Source organism: Tachyglossus aculeatus, chromosome 7, assembly GCF_015852505.1.
Source record: "Tachyglossus aculeatus isolate mTacAcu1 chromosome 7, mTacAcu1.pri, whole genome shotgun sequence".
NCBI classification, from domain to species: domain Eukaryota; kingdom Metazoa; phylum Chordata; class Mammalia; order Monotremata; family Tachyglossidae; genus Tachyglossus; species Tachyglossus aculeatus.
The window spans coordinates 34544076-34565363 of NC_052072.1; the positions used below are offsets into that span (position 1 = coordinate 34544076).

Here is a 21288-nt window from a genome sequence, read left to right on the forward strand (position 1 = left end):
GCTGTCAAATTTCAGAAGCATAAATAGTAATTTGAATATACAAAATATATATTTTAATTTACCTTTTATTTTTCCTCGGCAATACTCATCTCTCTTGCTAACAAGTTACTTTTAGAAGATATATATATATGTATATATATATATTTTTAAACACAAATCTCACCATCACATACACTTTATCCCATCTCTTTCCCCTGTTAAAAAAGAACAACCAAACCGGAGGTCATAATTCTTTGGTCATGACATACTAATCACGGGAGAATTGTAAAAAGACAGGGGACTATGACCTGAATACATGATGGTAAAGAGTGAGAAACACTCTTTTGAAACATATCTAATTGCAGAAAGATTTAGGTTTAACAAACTAAAAGCAGATGCAAATACATAATGTTGAAATGTCATCCATTTGTTATTTTCCAGTTAAGTTGCAAATAATCTGTCAGTACTGATGTTTTGACAGAAATTGTGGTTATTAAAAGAGCCGGTTAGAAGACAGCTTAACTCTCGTCATCTGGTGTCCTGTTCATAGTCACAGTGAACCCTGGTCTCCTCTAATCATAATCAACAATGGAAGGGAATGTGTCCGTAACAGGCATTTCCAATGCTAAATTATTCTGCTAGATTATTCAAGTATATCATGATTATTGTCTCTGGGGAATTGACTAATAAAAACAAGAAGGGTTTAAGATACACTCCTTAAAAAAAACTAGTGCAACAAAAATATTGGTTTAATTTAATGGGGACATTATTTGTTTTAAATTAATATGGATATCCAAATTAAATATTTCATCTATATTAATTTCCTGTCCAACTCTTAATAGAAAATATAAAGTTCATAATGAATAGAATGAATTCAACTTCCACAGCCCTAGCACCAGATTTATTTATATATTGAACTGTTAAATGATTGATTTACAGTCACATGCTTTTATACAGAGGCCACACATATGCAATAAAACATTAAAAAGAGCCAAAATGAAGCATTAAGGATCACATAGAAAATAGATAATAAAACCAATTAGAGGAATTGCATCATATAATAAAATTTGATTTTTTTAAATATGTATATTAAACAGCATATTTATTTTAGGTGTTTTCTATAGACTGGCAAAATATTTACATTTGAGCATCTTTTGGATTCAAAAAAATCCTTAATAGATCCGTGTGCCTTAATTCAATGGGGAAGTCATATTTGTCTTGAATTTGCTATTGGGAGGCACATCTATACATATATTTTTTTCCAAGGTTACCGGGACATATTTTGACCAATAGAAAAGCTAGGTGTCATAGCCAATTTCCTGGCAAACAGGCCTATGTGTTTCTCTCCTGGATCTGTGGAATGGTACATTGTTACGGAGGCTGCATCGTATTGAACCTTGTCATATTGCAGTATCCCAGAATACAGTCTGTTGTTTGGAGTAGGGTGGAGGGCTGCACTTCTTTGTTCCCGCATTCTTCTTCCAACTCGGTAGAATCGGCATGCTGTCTTGTTTGCAAAGTCCCTTCTCTGTTTTCTGTCTAGCCTTGATTTCTTTGCATAAGCAACGCTTTTTCTCAATCATCTCAAGCATTGTATGGTCTCCATGCAACCACTGCATGCACGTCACCTAGTAAAAGAAAAAGTGAGCATAATATAAAGAAGTGTTTGATGTGATAGTAGAATTTCTCCTTCTGATGGTATTTTTTTTCCAACGCGTTGTCGTTTGCAACCTGACATCGCTTTCAAGATAAAGCTTGGAATCCTTTGCAAGGGGCCCAAGTTGGTGGAGATGAATCACCGATCCACCACCCCACTCTTCATTGCCACTGCGACATCCCTAAGAATCTCTCCTCTAGTGCTTTCCTAAGACCCACTCCTGATGCCAGGAATTCCCCATGTTATTTGACAATGGTCATTATGTCAGAGGAAAATAAATAAGACTGGGGAGTTGTGAAAACTTTGACCTCAGTTTCTGCCTCGGGACTTTGGTTCCAGTATGGACTTGTCCAGTTCTTGGGATTTGGAGCAATATGAGCTACATATGGGGGTTCCCAGGAAGAAAGTTGGCTTGAGGATCCTAACCTATCCAGGATAAATGTTGATGCATCTTTTTTCTTTTAAAAGACATCTCCTGCAATAATGATATCACAGCCTTCTGATTCTGTGGCTAATCAGTTTTATAATCTCATAGAGACAGGTGAATAGAAGGAGTTTTGTGGTACACCTATGTACTTTATGAGTTGAAACTAAAGAATTCAAAATGAGTCTTCTGTTCAATCTAATGAATTAGAATATATAACTAATTTCTAATTCAACCCGCCAATCGAAGACATCAGAACTGGATGATACTAGCCAAAAGATGCTCCAATGAAACCTCCACAACCTATGGATTTTAAGAGGCACACCACTTCTTAAAATTACATTCAGCTGTATTTATTTCTTTGAAATTATGTCTGCAAAAAGATTTGGCTATTCTCAATTTCTCTTTTTCACAGAAGTTTTATTTTGGTAAGTTCGACAGAATATCATTTACTTTCTTTAATAAGTTTTATTATAGCATGTTTATTTTCAGGACATCAATGATTTCATTATCAAAGCTCTAAATTGAGAATACTATCATACACAAATAGGTCTCTGTGTTCTGGACATAGCAGGTACTCAGTAAATACTACTGAATGATCGACTGATTTCTTACTCAATGCTAAAGCAAACCAAGCCCTTTTTTAAATGAGGTTCACTCAACAATGGGATCAAACCATGGAGCCATGGAAAATTAAACAGAATTTGACCTATTATATCTATATCTACTTTCAAATTATTTTAAACAATACGTATTTAGTTTTCAACCACCCCATTGGTTTATAAATTCCCCAGGGGCAGAGAACCTATCTTTGATTTCTTCTCTGAGCCTATGCTTTAGTGGTTCACAGTAGATATTCAGTATATGGTTGATGATGATAATGCTGCTGCTACTGATAATAATAATAATTTTGGCATTTTTAAGTGCTTACTGTATGCCAAGCGCTATTCTAGGTGCTGGGGTAGGTACGGGCTTTGGAGTCAGAGGTCATGGGTTCAAATCCTGGGTCCGCCACTTATCAGCTGTGTGACTTTGGGCAAGCCATTTAACTTCTCTGTGCCTCAGTTACCTCATCTGGAAAATGGGGATTAAGACTGTGAGCCTCAGGTGGGACAACCTGATCACCTTGTAACCTCCCCAGCACTTAGAACAGTGTTTTGCACATAGTAAGTGCTAAATAAATGCCATTATTATTATTATTATTACAAGGTAATCAGATTATTCACAGTCCCTTTCCCACATGGAGCTCACAGCCTTAATCCTCATTTTACAAATGAGGTAACTGAGGCCCAGAGAAGTTAGGTGACTTATCCAAGGTCACGCAGCAGGTAACTGGCAGAGCCAGGATTAGAACCCATGACCTCTGACCCATGACCTCTGGCTCCCAAGCTCGTGCTCCTGCCACTGGGTTATGCTGCTTCAAGATAACTGCTACTAGATGATGACTTCTAGACTGTAAACCTGTTGTGGGCAGGGATTGTCTCTATTGCTGAATTGTACTTTCCAAGTCTTTACTACGGTGCTCTGCACACAGCAAGTACTCAATCCAATTGAATGAAAGACTATTTGTGTTTTGTTCATCCCCATGCACGGTGAGGTGCATCCTAAATCTAATGTCAGCATATCCCTCTTATATGCTTTTTTTTTACTTGAATTGCATAGAATTGATATAGTCTAATGATTTGACATTTCCTTCCATCCTCAGATATTAGATGTCACTTCTTATGCTTGAGAAATCCACCTAAGAGGGGAGGAATGAAGGCCTTAAACCACCAAAAAGAAGCAGGCCATTTTTAGCTAACCAAAGATGAAAATAAAATTGAGTAGGCCTTTCTGTATGTCAGCTGCTGCTTCATCATTCAGAAAGATGCAAGGGAAGAATAAGATTATGGACATCCTAAATGCAAACAAATGGAAAATGAGGAGCTCCTTTTATTAGCAGTAGATAGAGAGGCAGCATGGCTCAGTGGAAAGAACATGGGCTTGGGAGCCAGAGGTCATGGGTTCGAGTCTTGGCTCTTCTACTTAGCTGTGTGACCTTGGGCAAGCCACTTAACTTCTCTGTGCCTCAGTTACCTCATCTGTAAAATAGGGATTAAGACTGTGAGCCCCACGTGGGACAACCTGATCACCTTGTATACTCCCAGCACTTAGAACAGTGCTTTGCACATAGTAAGTGCTTAACAAATACTGTCATTATTATTATTATTTTGTGTGACTGTTATGTGCCTATCATTTCTGACAGTCATTGACAGCCTTCCTTGGAAAAACCTATGATAAAATCCTGATATCATCATCATCATCATCATCATCATCATCATCATCATCAGTGTTTATTGAGTGCTTAAACTAAATGTTGTTAAAATCTTGCTTGTCTCACCATAAAATTTTCAGTATAATTTCATATGCACAATGGTGCTTCCATTAATAAAGTATGGTTCCTTGCATCATCCCTATAAGTTTGTACCTCCATATACACTCATTCAGGCAGAAAAAGCTGAATCTGAATCCTTCGATCCTTGCTCCCTGAAGTCTCACTACTTCTCCGACTTCCTCTCTGCCAAGTCAAATGTTGGATCAGTGGCTTGTGTGACCTCAGATTGAATGGTCAGCTAGGCTCACTTTGTTTTGGGGTCTGTAGTGGGGTTGTGGTCCTGGCAATCATGGTGCACCCAAAGGTGTGCACAATTGGCAAAAGGGCAGGATGCTCTTTAGCCTGGGAAAGTGCAATTACAGTTGTCCTATCATGGTACTCCCTCTAGATGTCTATATTTTCATACAATGAACATTTTGTGGGGATTTTTCTCTGCCATTAGGAGTGCAGCTATGGCAGGGATCAACAGGTTCTTTAAGGACGATTTTATCATTTTTGATGGAGAAAAGGAGGGTTTTATTTCTTGGTGACACCACACTGAAAAGGAAGAGCAAATGTGAAGAGGCTCAAATGGACACAAACAGTGAGAGACAACCACTCTCCCAGCATTAACTTAGGAGAGGGAGAAAAAGGGGAAATGGAGATGGGTTGAAGGGTAGCTGGGGAAATCTGGGTAGAAGAGGCTCTTCTCTCTATGCAGGAAAAAAACCCATATTGCAAATTAAGTGTAATACAATTATAGTATTAATAATATATGAATGATTAATAATAAAAGTAATACGTTACATGTTATATATTTGGGGATTTAACCAAAAATTCAGGAATTACTTTTTGTTTACAAAATAACCTTCATGACAAACAACCCCACTGACCAAGTTAAAAAAAAATGTGGCCAGAGAATGAATTCAACTCTGTTATATTGCATTCTCCTAATCAATCAATCAATCAATCGTATTTATTGAGCGCTTACTATGTGCAGAGCACTGTACTAAGCGCTTGGGAAGTACAAATTGGCATCACATAGAGACAGTCCCTACCCGATAGTGGGCTCACAGTCTAAAAGGGGGAGACAGAGAACAGAACCAAACATACCAACAAAATAAAATAAGTAGGATAGAAATGTACAAGTAAAATAAATAAATAAATAAATAAACAGAGTAATAAATATGTACAACCATATATACATATATACAGGTGCTGTGGGGAGGGGAAGGCGGTAAGGCGGGGGGATGGAGGGGGGAGAGGGAGAGGAAGGAGGGGCTCAGTCTGGGAAAGCCTCCTGGAGGAGGTGAGCTCTCAGCAGGGCCTTGAAGGGAGGAAGAGAGCTAGCTTGGCGGATGGGCAGAGGGAGGGCATTCCAGGCCTGGGGGATGACGTGGGCCGGGGGTCGATGGCGGGACAGGCGAGAGCGAGGTACAGTGAGGAGATTAGTGGTGGAGGAGCGGAGGGTGCGGGCTGGGCTGGAGAAGGAGAGAAGGGAGGTGAGGTAGGAGGGGGCGAGGTGATGGACAGCCTTGAAGCCCAGGGTGAGGAGTTTCTGCCTGATGCGCAGATTGATCGGTAGCCATTGGAGGTTTTTGAGGAGGGGAGTGATATGTCCAGAGCGTTTCTGGACAAAGATAATCCGGGCAGCAGCATGAAGTATGGATTGAAGTGGAGAGAGACACGAGGATGGGAGATCAGAGAGAAGGCTAGTGCAGTAGTCCAGACGGGATAGGATGAGAGCTTGAATTAGCAGGGTAGCGGTTTGGATGGAGAGGAAAGGGCGGATCTTGGCAATGTTGCGGAGCTGAGACCGGCAGGTTTTGGTGACGGCTTGGATGTGAGGGGTGAATGAGAGAGCGGAGTCGAGGATGACACCAAGGTTGCGGGCTTGTGAGACGGGAAGGATGGTAGTGCCGTCAACAGAGATGGGAAAGTCAGGGAGAGGACAAGGTTTGGGAGGGAAGACAAGGAGCTCAGTCTTCGACATGTTGAGCTTTAGGTGGCGGGCGGACATCCAGATGGAGATGTCCTGAAGGCAGGAGGAGATGCGAGCCTGGAGGGAGGGGGAGAGAGCAGGGGCAGAGATGTAGATCTGGGTGTCATCAGCGTACATTCCTAAGAATGTAATACAGCGCTTTGCACACGGTAAGTACTCAATAAATACGATTGATTGATTGACTGAAAAAGGGTAACCACATGGAACTATAGCACTCACTCGACAAGCCAGAAAAATTGGCAAAGGAAAAACCTGCCCACCATATTTAGGATGGATGTCTGTTTTGAATACTGGGATGCTCTGAATTATTAATGAAAGGAAGCAGCCACAATAAAGTGTATCTGGCATAATGTTCCAACTGCTGAGCAGGGCAGGCTGGTATTGAATCATTTTAACAGATCTCTTTTAAAGGAGATAAGCTGATCAATATAAACAGATCATTTTAGGGCCAATGGCACATAGAGCTAAGGAGTTGTAGATGAGGGGACAGAATTCCATGGGAACTTTTTAGGAGTCATAAACTCTAAAACTGGAAAATTTGGCAAAGGGGACTCTCTTTTCAGACTTCCAAATTCTGCTACAAGGAGTTTAAGTCACAAGGAACCACATTCTAATGGTAACTATATGTTTCTGCTTTTGAATGAGAATAAATGAGAATTATATTAAAATTCTCAGTAAAAATGTTTATGTCTGCACAGAGTGATATGTCAGTGGAAAGACAATTCTGCTTCTCAGAAGGATTAGATGCCATTCCACTTCCTTCCAGGAATGAGGTGCTGGCTGAAATATTTTGTTTTTTATAATGTTATTACATTTTGACTAAAGTCTTGGCTTTAGCTCTCATGTTAGAACTGTGGTCATTAAAACAAACTAATGCTGAAAGGATTTTCTCTCCATTTTTTACATTCCATTAAATTACCGAACTTCCATTCAGTAAAAAAGGCACAGGTGAAATAGCCTGAGAGGTAAACTTCAGTGACTTTTGTTATGTTTCTAATAAACCTTATTGCTTAGTTTCTTTTCTTCGTTTGGGGGGAAATGTCTTTTCGTTCTGGGATAAAATTAGCAAGGGAGACTCTTTTTTTCATAAACATGTAGGGAAACGTTAGTCCTGTAGATTCTTTCTTAATGACTTCGGAAAAACTCCTCGGAGAGCTACTGTCTTGTCAACAGCCTTTATTCTTATGATTTTGAAAGGTGAATGAAGAGCATAATGAAGAAGAGAAGACTCAAAAACTTACAGACAGGAAAATCAAACTCATTGCCTAGTTGAAAGGTAATTTTGAGGCTTGTATCAGACCACTGACATCACTCTGATATGATTGCAGCTCAGGCAAACCGATGATTAGCTCAGAGGGAAGCAGAAAAAAATGCTTAAAGATGTGGTTCTTTCACCAAAGTAAAGATTATGTATAATGTGTTGAGAATTTAAAAGGCTAGAGAAGGAATTTTGCCTACATTTCTATCTTATAATGTTCTCAGGAAAAAAGAATGGTGGGGGGAAAATAAACCCTAAACACTAACTTCTTCTTCCCCAAAGAAATAATCAAGACTAGACTTAAAAGTTCTGATTTTCTGAAAGCACCTAGATCTAAGGAAGAAAATACAGATATGATATAACTGAATTTTTAGCACTGCAAACCTTTGGGGCACAACTGTATTTCCAAACAACAGTTTTCAGGTGATTTTTCTCTCAAAGACCCCACCATAACAGAGTCCCACAGTTGTTGGCGAAATCTTCCAACAATTGGACAACTCTGCTACTTCAGGGCATTTCTTTAATAAATCACCAAATTCTAGCTTTATAAGCTCTTGAATTTTAGCTCCACTCTGATGAATGCAAAAAACACAGAAATAAACAGTTAACTTTCTACATCATGAATTCAAAGCAGACAATTTGGTTATTTTGCATGAGGAGATAGGACCTCTTTTGTAAAGAGGGAATTAGAAACTGGCCTTCATGTTCAACCTAATCAATCAATGGTATTTACTGAGCACTTACTGTATGAAGAGAGCTATACTAAGTGCTTGGGAGAGTGCAATACAGTTGGTAATCATTCATTCATTCAATTGTATTTACTGAGTGCTTACTGTGTGCAGAGCCCTGTACTAAGCACTTGGGAAGTTCAAGTTGGCAACATATAGAGATGGTCCCTACCCAACAGTGGGCTCACAGTCTAGAAGGGGGAGACAGAGAACAAAACAAAACATATTAACAAAATAAAATAAATATGTACAAATAAAATAGAGTAATAAATATGCTCGAACATATACATATATACAGGTGCTGTGGGGAGGGGAAGGAGGTAAGGCGGGGGGGATGGGGAGAGGGAGGAGGGGGAGAGGAAGGAGGGGGCTCAGTTTGGGAAGGCCTCCTGGAGGAGGAGAGCTCTCAGTAGGGCCTTGAAGGGAGGAAGAGAGCTAGCTTGGCGGATGGGCAGAGGGAGGGCATTCCAGGCCAGGGGGATGACGTGGGCCAGGGGTCGACGGCGGGACGGGCGAGAATGAGGCATGGTGAGGAGATTAGTGGCAGAGGAGCAGAGGGTGTGGGCTGGGCTGTAGAAGGACAGAAGGGAGGAGAGGTAGGAGGGGGCGAGGTGATGGAGAGCCTTGAAGCCGAGGGTGAGGAGTTTCTGCCTGATGCATAGGTTGATTGGTAGCCACTGGAGATTTTTGAGGAGGGGAGTAACATGCCCAGAGCATTTCTGGACAAAGACAATCCAGGCAGTGGCGTGAAGTATGGATTGAAGTGGGAAAAAACAAGAGGATGGGAGATGGGAGTCAAAAAAGTCACAGCTCTTTTGGTACATGGAAAAAGTCTATATGCCAGTGGACTGGAGCCAATCACCTAATTAATAATTATGGTACTTATTAAGTGCTTACTTTGTGCCAAGCACTGTTCCAAACACTGAGATAGATACAAGTTAATCAGGTTGGAAATAGTCCCTGTCCCACATTACTGTTTTATAGTTGAGGCAACTGAGGCTTAGAGAAGTTAAGTGACTTGCCCAAGGTCACACAACAGTCAAGTGGTAGAGCTGGAATTAGAACCCAGGTCCTCCTGACTCCCAGTGAGATACTGCTTACTATCCAGATATCCAGGATATACTGCTCTATCCACTAAGGTATGCTGTCTCATAGTCCTTGGAATCAATCAATTGTTCAATGTCCTGTGTTGTAGTCTCCCAAGTGCTTATTACAGTGCCCTGCACATAGTAAAACCTCAATAAATGCCATTGAATGATTGATTGATTATTGAGTTTGCTGTGAGTAGAGTACCTTACTAAGCACTTGAGAGAGTACAATGCAACAGTGATGGTAGAAACATTTCCTGCCCACATGGAGCTTTCTATAGTGGCATGGCACCCTCTGGTTCTGACAAAATACAACACCTCAGCATGTAGTAAGGTGAGACATTCTTCCCCCAAGGAAGAATGAACTGACTTTCCTCCCAAGAGAAGTAATATGCCTTAAGGGAAAGAGCACAAGCCTGATAGTGAAAGTACCTGAGTTCTAATCCCAGCTCTGCCATTTGCCGGCTCTGTGCCTCATTTTCCTCATTTGTAAAATGGGGAATAAATACCTGCTTGGTCTCCCCCTTAGACCGTGAGACCCATGTGAGACAGGGATTGTGTCTGATACGATTGAATTTTATTTTTCCCAATGCTTAGCATTATTATTGTTAATAGTAATCATAATAATCCAACACAACCATTTACCTGTTGGGTCGTCTTGGGCAAGTTACTTAATGAGTAGATATCTCAAACAATCAATCATATTTATTCATTCATTCAATCATATTGATTGAGCACTTACTTTATACAGAGCACTGTTCTAAGCACCTGCCCTCAAGGAAATCCAACTTAGAATGTGAACCCCATATGGGACAGGGATTGTGTCCGAACTGATTAGCTTGCAACTACCCCAATACTTAAAGCAGTGCTTGGCACATAGTAAGCACTTATCAAGTACCATTTGATAAAGAGAGAACTTATAGCCTACTGGGTGGACACATATTACAATAAATTACAGTTGGGGAAGCCACAGAGTATTAGGATATAAACATTTGTGCTGTCAGGCTGAGGACGGGGAGATTTATCATAGTGCTTAAGGGGTTCAGTCCTAACTTCATAGGCAATGCAGAGGAGAAGGTCAATTGTGTGGAGAAATGAGGCATTAGTCAGGGATGGTCTATTGGAGGAGGTGTGATTTTAGTTGGGCTTTGAAGATGGGGAGAGTAGTAGTCTCACAGATATATAATAATAGTAATACTAATAATTGTGGTATTTGCTAAGCTTTTACAATGTGCCAAGCACTGTTCTAAGTACTGGGGTAGATACAAGGTAATCAGGTCGTTTGACATCGGGCTCAAAGTCTTAATCCCCATTTTACAAATGAGACACAGAGAAGTGAAGTGACTTGCCTAAGGTCAAACAACAGACAACTGATGGAGCTGGAATTAGAACCAATGTCCTCTGAGTCCCAAGCCCGTGTTCTTTCCACTAAGCCACGCTGCTTCTCTAGGAATGATTGATTGATTTGATTATCTTGTACCTACCTCAGGGTTTAGCCAACCTAGCAAATCCTTATTAATATCACAATCCTACTCTGCCTCGCCCTTGCACTTGGATTTCCACCCTTTATTCACCCCTGACTTATTCCTCAGCACTTATGTACATACTCACAATTTATCTATTCGTATTAATGTCTGCCTTCCCATCTATGCTGTAAGCTCTTTGTGGTACAGTTCTCTGTACCCATTAAGTTCTCAGTAAATAATAGTAATAATAATGGTATTTGTTAATTGCTTACTATGTGCCAAGCACTGTTCTAAGCACTAGGGTAGATACAAGGTAATCAGGTTGTCCCACGTGGGGCTTACAGTCTTAATTCCCATTTTCCAGATGAGGTAACTGAGGCCCAGAGAAGTGAAGTAATTGCCTAAAGTCACACAGCTGACAAGTGGTGGAGCTGGAATTAGAACCTTTGACCTCTGACTCCCAACCCTGTGCTCTTTCCACTAAGCCACGCTGCTTCTCTAGGAAGGATTGATTGATCTGACTATCTTGTACCTACCTCAGGGTTTAGCCAACCTAGCAAATCCTTATTAAGATCACAATCACTGTTATTGACAATAATAATAACTAAATAATACTATTGAAAGTAAAGAAGAAGAGATGAGCCTACCTCAAGTGGAGAATAAAGGGAATTGAGGGAGTTTGTTTTCTCACTGGACCCTTGGGAACTTGGGATGGAGCTGTTGGTTTTAATTTTCTTATTCTCCTAACTCTAGTCTATAAGACATTTTCTGAGTGCTAACTTCAGTGTGCATAAGGAGGAATATGCTGGGGGTACGGGAGGAGAGCTGATACTGTTATTCTTTTAAGATAGTAACAATTTCACTAAAAATCTTTAACAAGGGAAGAAAAATTTACATTGAAGCTTAGAGCATTATCTCTTTTTAACATGAAGGTAAGTCTGATTTCCCCAGCTTCCTCAAGCATATCGGACCCCTCCTTCAAAGCCCTCTGTTCAAATGTCACCTCTTCCCAAGAGTCATTCTTTGTTTAGTCACTTGACCTACCTGCTCATGTCATCCCATCAACCACTTAGGTTCTCATGTTATTTTTCTTTTTGTTATCTATTCACAACCATTTTCTCCCCGATAACTGCAGTACAGTCATCAGTTTATTTCTACGGTCTCCCCCTTTAGGTTATAAACTCCTCAAGGACACAGATAACATTTTTCATTTCTTTTGCATGTTCCCTAAGCATCCAGTACAGTTCTCTGCAGCAAATAGGTATTCAATACAGGTTGTAGATACCAATACTACATAACTTCTTATGCAAAACCCTACCACCATATAAGAACCCATTTACAGTATTTCTTCCAGCCAGAGAGTAAACACAGGTGAAAATAAGGAGCGGTCCTAGTAGTTTGAATAAAGTGTATTTAAATGACAAATTCTAATTTTCTAATTTACTTAACACATAACAATAGGTTTTAACCTTTTGTAAATCCCTATTCTCAAATTAAATGAGTGTATTGTTACCTGCCAGTTTATCGGCTCAGCATCTTCCAGTGAAATGATCTGTATTTTCCTGCTTCAGTTGAACTTGATTCTCTCCAAATTAGGGTCTTCCATTTGTAATACGGGGAAGCCTCCAGCTTCCCATCCTATTCCCCTGGGGAAGCTGCTACTGACTGATGCCAAAGCCAGGCCTAGATGGGAATGCTGCAGCAGCAGAGAAGCAGCATGGCCTAGTGGCAAGAGCAACATTTTGGGAGTCAGAGGATGGAGGTTCTAATCCCGGCTCTGCCTCTTGTCTGCTGCATGACCTTGGGCAAGCCACTTAACTTCTCTGTGCCTCAGTTACCTCATCTGAAAAATGGGTATTAAGGCTGTGAGCCCCTTGTGGGACAGGGACTATGTCCAACCTGATTACATATTTATTACTCTATTTATTTTACTTGTACGTATCTATTCTATTTATTTTATTTCTATTTCTATTTATTTTATTTTGTTAATATGTTTGGTTTTGTTCTCTGTCTCCCCCTCCTAGACTGTGAGCCCACTGTTGGGTAGGGACTGTCTCTATGTGTTGCCAACTTGTACTTCCCAAGCACTTAGTACAGTGCTCTGCACACAGTAAGCGCTCAATAAATACGATTGATTGATTGATTACCTTGTATCTACCCCAGTGCTTGACACTTAAATACCATAATTATTATCATTACAATGTATGAGTAGATAAAAGCCTAATGAGAGGCCAATTTTTCTAGTGAGGATCAGGTTTAGGAGAATAAATAGCTTTCGCTTTCCTTTGCACCAGCACTTCTGTGCTGTTATTTGACCAGGGATTTCCCAGGAGATGTGTCCAGACATGGTTAAGAGGGGGAACACAGTAATATTTTACCCCACCACATCCTCTCCAAGAATCTACCACTATTCCAAATCCACCACTATTACTTTTCTCTTCTTATACCCTCACATTCACCCTATTTAACGACCCACCAGGGAACTCAGCTCAAATTTTGTTATACCAACCTGCCTGATTCTTTCCACCCTAGCTCAACATCAGAACGTGATCAATTAAAAGCTGTCACCCACTGAGAAGCAGCGTGCCTTAGTGGAAAAAGCACAGGTTTGGGAGTCAGAGGTCATGGGTTTTAATCCCAACTCCACTACTTGTCAGCTGTGTGATTGTGGGCAAGTCACTTAACTTCTCTGTGCCTCAGTTACCTCATCTGTAAAATGGGGATGAAGACTGTGAGCCTCACGTGGGACAACCTGACTACCTTGTATCTACCCCAGTGCTTAGAACAGTGCTTGGCACAGAGTAAGCACATAACAAATACTATCATCATCATCATTTCATGAATTCCCAAACTAGCTGAATTATAGTCTTATGTGAAATTGACCACTTTCTCAAATACATCATTTTTCTCAATCCCTCAATAAATCAAATCCAAAATTGTGAACAATAGTGCATTGTGTTAATAAAATAGTTTAATTGTGTTACTTTGATATAGACATCTGACCAACAATAAGAACAGTCCAGAAGTACCTTCTTTCAAAGTTGATCTTGTATGTGAAACAGAAACTCCTCTAGACTGTTTGCTCCTTGTGGGCAGGGAATATGTCTACCAATTCTGTTGTACTGCATTCTCCAAGCACTCAATACAGTGCTCTGTACATAGTAAGTGCACAATAAATACCATTAATTGATTGAACAAACAGCTGCGTTAAGACTTTCTGTAACCCGCTACTATTTGGTACCCTTTTGTGAGACCTATCTTGACCCGTCAGACTAGTTTTCATTATCATTAGTACTCCGCCCCCTTACCAGAATCCAAAAGGATAATACTGAGCATAATGTGCACATTTCAACTTCTACTGAAGTAGATTATTTTCCAAAGGAAAGGCAGGATAAAGAAGCAGATCTGATAAGATAATAAAAAGTGAGAAAGTAATGATTCATCATTCACTTTGCACCAAAATAGAACCTTTTAGCATAACATCCTTTGGAATTCTAAGCAGTTTCGTTTGGGTTCAGCCTACATTGAATTATTTGGAATCAGAAGATCCACCTGAATTTCCTTTTCTATGAAGAACACATTCTAGCAGCCCTCTCATAGTTTATGAATGGTTGGGGCCATTTCAGGAGGGTATTTCTGTAAACTAAAACAAAGAGAAAAGGAGTGAATGACCCATATATTTAAAATAAAAATCAAACAGAAATCTTCCCCAAACATATCAAAGAGTTGATGTGACAGAGCCCATTTCGAAGAGAAGTAAAAGGAAATATCCTTCAACGAGAGCATATATTTATGGAGATTTTTCTTTTTTAATTTTCATCTCAAGTGAAATCTCAATATGATCAGAGTTTCTACATCTAGTTTTAGTGGCAGGACGAATCTCATAGTTGCTGGGAGAGGTTTAGCGGCAATTGGGGTGAGGAAGAGAAAGGGGGGAAGAGTAGTCATGAGGCTAGTGGTGAGGTGTGGCAGGGTCAGTGGGAGAATGGCACAGAGAGAGGAAATAGTGAAGAGACAGCTGTATGGGTGAAACACATATCCTGAGGAAATCAAACAGACCTCTGTTGTTCTCCTCACACTATGCTCTCTCTCTCTCTCTCACTCTGACCTCCCTGCTGCCCCTCCCCACAGTTTCCTTGGGACTAGCAATTCCTTTGGCCCTAAGTGTCAAGTGGCAGAAATTTGCCTAGAATTATTAGACAGAAATTTCTGAAATTCAACAAATGTATCTGAAGTTCATATTTTTAAATAATCCCTCCACCAACCCGAGAAGAGAAGCAGTATTGACTATTGAAAAGAACGCAGGACTGGGAGTCGGTGTACCTGAGTTCTAATTATGGCTCTGCCATTTATCTGCTGTGTGACCTTGGATAAGTCACTTAACTTCCCCGTGCCTCAGTTACCTCATTTGTAAAATGGGGTTTGAATCTTCCTCCCTCTGACTTAGACTTTGAGCTGTGAGACAGGTACTGTACCCCACCTGATTATCTTGTATCTACCCCAGCACTTAGAACAGTGCTTGACAAATAGTAAGAATTTAATAAATACCATTATTTACAGTCAAGAGGATCCAGGTTCTGATCCAGGCTCTGCTACTTGCGTACGGTGTGACCTTGGGTAAGTCACTTAAATTCTCTGTTCCTCAGAGATTCCATAACTGTTCTTCTTCCTACTTAGACTGTGAGCTCCATATGGGCCAGGGACTGTGTCTGACCTGACTGATGATCTGATATCTATCTGTGCTTAGAAAATGCTTAGAATAATAATAATAATAATGGTATTTGTTAAGTGCTTACTTTGTGCCAGGTGCTGGAGTGGATACACGGTAATCAGGTTGTCCTACTTGGGGATCACACTTCTAATCCCCATTTTACAGATGAGGGAACTGAGGCAAAGAGAAATGAAGTGACTTGCCCGAGGTCACACAGCAGACAAGTGGCAGAGCCTGGATTAGAACCCATGAACTCTGATTCCCAAGCCCATGCTCTTGCCACTAAGCCACGCTGCTTCTCTAATAAAATTTAATTGAAAATCCTCATCATAATGATATAATAGCCAAAAATAAATATACAGTCAGGTAAATCAACAGTACTTTGGTTTCATCTCAATGTAATAAATGTAAAATAATCCATCCTTAGTGAATTAAGATTTCACCCTACTTTGGCATTCTAGAAGTAATACCTTCATGTACTTATTAATTGGTACATTACATCCAACAGCTACTTCAGGAAAAGAATTAACTGGTGCTTATGAGCATAGTCATTATTTTCTTAAAGTCAGAACCAGTTTCTGGTTATGAATGGTTGGAGCCACTTCAAGAGGATATTTATGTATACTAAAACAGAGAGAAAAAGAGTGAATGACCCGTGTATTTAAAATAAAAAGCAACCAAAAATCTTCCCCAAACCTCAAAGCATTGATGAGACAACCATTGATGTGATGTGATAGGCATTCATCTTAATGTTTCATTGAAATATTTGTTTCAAACTAGTGTGTTCTGAGATTAGCCAACTAAGACTCAGGTACGAAAGTGGATTGGTTGATAACAACCTGTAACCACAATGGGGAAAAAGATGATTTTGCACTTACTGCTGTTCGAGGGATATTCTTTCATTTCCTCTTTGCCACTCCTAAGCTGGAGTCTGTAGCTAAGCAGCCCCATAGAATTCTCTGTGGCTGTAGAGGAAATCAATCAATCGTATTTATTGAGCGCTTACTATGTGCAGAGCACTGTACTAAGCGCTTAGTACAGTAGGAAACACTACCACTGGCCACAAGCCATCCTTCAGGTCTGAGCAGCCCTCTCTAAGAATGTGCTGCTTACTCTAATTGGGCAGCCAGTTAAAATGAGTCAATCAATGGTTTTTATTGAACACTTACTACCTGCAGAGCACTGTACTAAGCACTTGGGAGAGTACAGCAGAATTAGGAGATGCATTCCCCGATCATAATAAGCTTCAACCTAGAGGGAGCTTACAGTCTAGAGGGACCCGCATATCTTTCAGGGTGAGCAATTCATTCAATCATAATTATTGAGCGCTTACTGTGTGCAGAGCACTGTACTAAGCGCTTGATCAATGCGGTAGGGGTAGTCCTCTCATCCTGACACTGTGACATGCATCCCTGAAATCTCCTATCAGTAATGCTGTTTTCAGGTACAAAGGACAGCTGTATACATTCTGATGTTCTAGGAGGCAGTTGCCAGGATTTCCAGATAAAATCATTTGTAATATAACGAACTTCTGGTCAGGTTTCCCAGGCCTTGTGGATCAACATGTTCTGCTGATGCAGGTAGTCAAGCAGTATGGAGGTTGGATGGAGGGTGTGGGGAGACTGCCAACCAAACTGAGTTTTGGTCACAAATTCCCTAGAATTGGCCTCAAGAGGTGGCCTTAAGAAATTTTTTCTATGTAGCACTCTCTTCTGAGCAATGCTGTTAGAAGCAACATGGCTCAATGGAAAGAGCACTGGAGACAGAGGTCATGGGTTCAAATCCCAACTTGGCCACTTACCAGCTGTGTGACTTTGGGCAAGTCACTTAACTTCTCTGAGCCTCAGTTACCTCATCTGCAAAATGGGGCTCAAGACTGTGAGCCCCACGTGGGACAACCTGATGACCTTGTAACCTCCCCAGCACTTCGAACAGTGCTTTGCACATAGTAAGCACTTAATGAATGTCATTATTATTGTTATTATAAAATATTGTTATAATGTTCTAATTTGCATTTTCTCAAATTCAAGTTATGGTTTGATTAGAAAAAACAGATTTACAGAGTAGTTTGAATTCTATTCCCCAGTGAATAGGATGTTTGAGCAGGGGAGTTAAGATTAAGAACAGAATCCTAAAATCCCACCCCCAATTTTTTTTCGTAAAAGAGGCATCATTATCAATTACCTGTTTTAATTGAGTAATCACATGACAAAAATCATGTTATCATTTGATAGAGACTGTCCACATGGTTTCTTTTTAAAGTGTAATTAAATAGTTCCTTTATAACTCGTACTAGGATATATGGAAGCCTTGAATTTCCAAATATGGGACTACTGACCTGAGACTATAGTAGGATACAGAAGGAGAAATGTGTGCTTTCAAGGAGACTTAAAATTATATACTCTTACTTATGGAAAAGACTCCATGAGGTCTTCTAGTCCAGCTCTCACTTTCAGGTAGGTAGAGGACAGGTTGCGGGGGTAGAGGGGTATTATTGAAAAACCACGCCTTCAGAAAATAAGAGTCTACAGGGGCTCCTTCATATTTATTACAATTGTGCACCCAAATCAGGCAGTGCAAATATGACTTTAAGGTGATACATTTCTTAAGTGCTATGTGCCAAGCCCTGTGCTATGGGCTGAAATAGATACAAGTTAATCAGGTTGGTGACAGCCCCTATCACCCTTAGGGCTCACAGTCTAAGTCGGATGGAGAACAGGTGTTGAGTCCTCATTTAACCGAAGAGGAAACTGAGGCCCAGAGAAGGTAAGTGACTTGCTCTAGGTCACAAAGCAGGGGAGCTGGTATTAAAATCCCCATCTTCTCTCAAGCCCATGCTCTGATATGTTATGCTGCTTTCCCATTTTTTAGACAGTGTTTGTTAGGAACCCCAATCTTGACTTCCCTGAACTGTTATAGGACAAAAAGTATATTTCTTATTGAAAAGTTATTTGTAAAAACACACTTTCCTTTGATTTTTCTCCCTGTAGATTATGAGCTCCTCGCAGGCCGGGAACACGTCTTAAGTTGCTTCAGCTGTACTCACCAAGCACTTGCTTATCACTCGTAAGTACTCAATAAATACTATTACTTGCTCAAAGCACTTAGTACAGTGCTAAGTGCTTAGTACAAGGCTCTGTACACGATAAGTGCTCAATAAATAACATTGATTGCTTGATGGAAGGATTATAGTCACATCCACTATTGGCAGTTGGTGAACATGTCATTAAAACCTGAATCTAGTACGTTAAATGCTATAGGAAGTTTTATATTTCTATTGTGTGGGAAAAATTAACTGAAATTTACCTGTCTATGATGATAAAATTCCCACTTTACAAAAGGAACAAGGTCTGGATAACAAAAATATAGACGCTATCCTCATCATATAGTAAAATACCAATATATGCATGTTATGGCTTGTTTATTTTCTCTATGTCCCTTAAACAGATATTAATGAAATGTTTATGGGAAATATAATTTTCTAGATGTTTTGACTTGTTGCAATGATTTGTGTTCCACTAAATTTAAAATAATAATATTCAATTAATGTGCCTGAAAGAATCATAGTGTCTAATGAAATGATAAGTCATTCTGAAGACTGAGGGGCTGTCATCTTTCTTCTCTGTATACAGGTGGTGGTGAAGAAATCTTTTTTTACAGGTTTCCTTAATTACCAAGTTTCTTTTTTTTAAAAGAGACTAATGATCAGAATTGAAACCAATGAATAGTCCATAGTACAAGGTATTCAAAACAGAAACATTGAGCAAAATCAATAAAATCTGTGTTGTATCCTGCAACTCTGATTACTTGACTTCATATTTTATGGAATAAAACATTTCTTGACAGTCCCAGAGGGGCTTTTAATTCAGTGTTTTGATTTATAATAATTTTTGAGCATGCTGCTAGATTAGAAGTGAGGGATTTTCACCCCTACAGTCAGGTCACTGCTATTCGATTCAGGTTTAAGGGCCTTTGCCTAACATTTCTACAATGCTGGCCAATAAGCACAGATTCCAAGAAGAGACTTCATGTTATTTCCATATACAGTCTTTCTGTACTGTTCATCTGAACATATTAGATAAAAAGAAATAACACCTTGATCTTGAGGTGGGTCTCTCAACTTTCCAATCTTACAAATGTTATCCTGCAACGTTGGAGAGCTTTGTTACTGTCACTCCACAATATGAAAGACACAAACCCACCGATGGTAAATCGTAGTCCAACATTCATTTTCTGTACAAGTACTAGCATTTTCAAATCATTAATATGCTGATTAGCACATAATTTAATCAATCAATCCTTGGTATTTATTGAGTTCTTATTGTGTGCTAAGCTCTTGGAAGAGTGCTATGTAACAGAGTTGGTCGACATGTTTCCAGCTCATAAGGAGCTTACAGTTTTGAGGGTAACAGAGACATTAAAGCAGTTGTAGTAGTGGTGAATAGGTGTTTGATAAGCATTGTTAGAATTACCCTTTGCCACCCTTAGGCCTTAAGTTTACTGTCTCCCATTGGACTCAGTATATTGCCGCCTCCTGATTTCTAAAGGAAGAAAAATGATAATGTCACAACCGTGGCTGTGTCTTTCCCAGTGCTAGATCAGTTCCAAGCCACCTCAGTTACACAGGAATCTTACTACATTGGTTACAGTACCGAAATCTACTCATTGAGTTTGAAGGATACACACGCCATACTTGCCGCAGTGACATAAACATTTTTATTTACTTATTTTCCCCCAAAAAGTTTCCATTCTCTCCAAAATGTTCCACTTGGCTATGTTCTATAGGGCTCAGTGGGGAATCCACCACTTCCATTAAATATGATTGATAGTACTGAGGCAGCCTTCGAGCATTCAATTTACCAATGGACCCCAGTAGCCTGAGTGAATCAACAGGCTTCCCAAAGTTAATTGTTAATTCTTTCCCTAATGTTAGGACTAGGAAGAGAGAATGAGTATGGTAAGAGCATGGGCCTGAGAGTTAGAACTGGATTTTAACTCTGGTTCTGCCACTTTCCTGTCATATGGCTGTTGGCACATTCCTTCACTTCTCTGTACCACAATTTCTTCCTCTGTACAATGGAGATTCGACAGCTGTTTTCTCCCTCTCTCAGACTGTAAGCCTCATGTAGTACAGGAACTGTGCCCAAACTAATTATGTTGTATTTAACCCAAAGCTTAGTTCAGTGCCTGACACAAATATGACACGCTATAATTATTATTAGGTTTATCTTACCTACCAATTTCCTTCTTTCCCTCCACCCCTTGATATTGCTTACCTAATCATTTCAGCTGCCTTAGAAGGTTGCCGATTCACTGAACTATCACTAGAAAAGCATCACGACAAATGTTTCACAGGAGAAAGGGAGATGATTATCAAACAAAATGTAGCTGTCGGTGAACACTGAGGAAGATGCATCTGCTAAGCAAGACATTTTCATTCTCAGTCCTACAAATTCTAGCTTCAGGGAACAACATACTTTCAAGGAGTAGAAAAGTAAAAGTGTTTAAACGTTTAAAATACATTTTATTTTCATATTTCAAGAAGACAACCGAGTGCAAAAGTCGGTTACCGACATAGGGTGTTGAGATTCAAACCAAAACAAAGTGCTTATACACATCAAT

At 39.9% G+C, this 21288-nt stretch overlaps 1 protein-coding gene across 1 annotated transcript in view; it reads right to left on the reverse strand.

Annotated features, from left to right (window-relative positions):
* Positions 1-1095: 1095 nt before the first annotated feature.
* The window catches only part of NYAP2 (neuronal tyrosine-phosphorylated phosphoinositide-3-kinase adaptor 2), a 270077-nt gene continuing 249884 nt past the window's right edge, over positions 1096-21288 (reverse strand). The window contains exon 8 of the mRNA XM_038749306.1: positions 1096-1607. Within this exon, the coding sequence (XP_038605234.1) occupies positions 1380-1607 (228 nt within the window). The 3' untranslated portion in view covers positions 1096-1379. The remainder of the gene's footprint in view (positions 1608-21288) is intronic.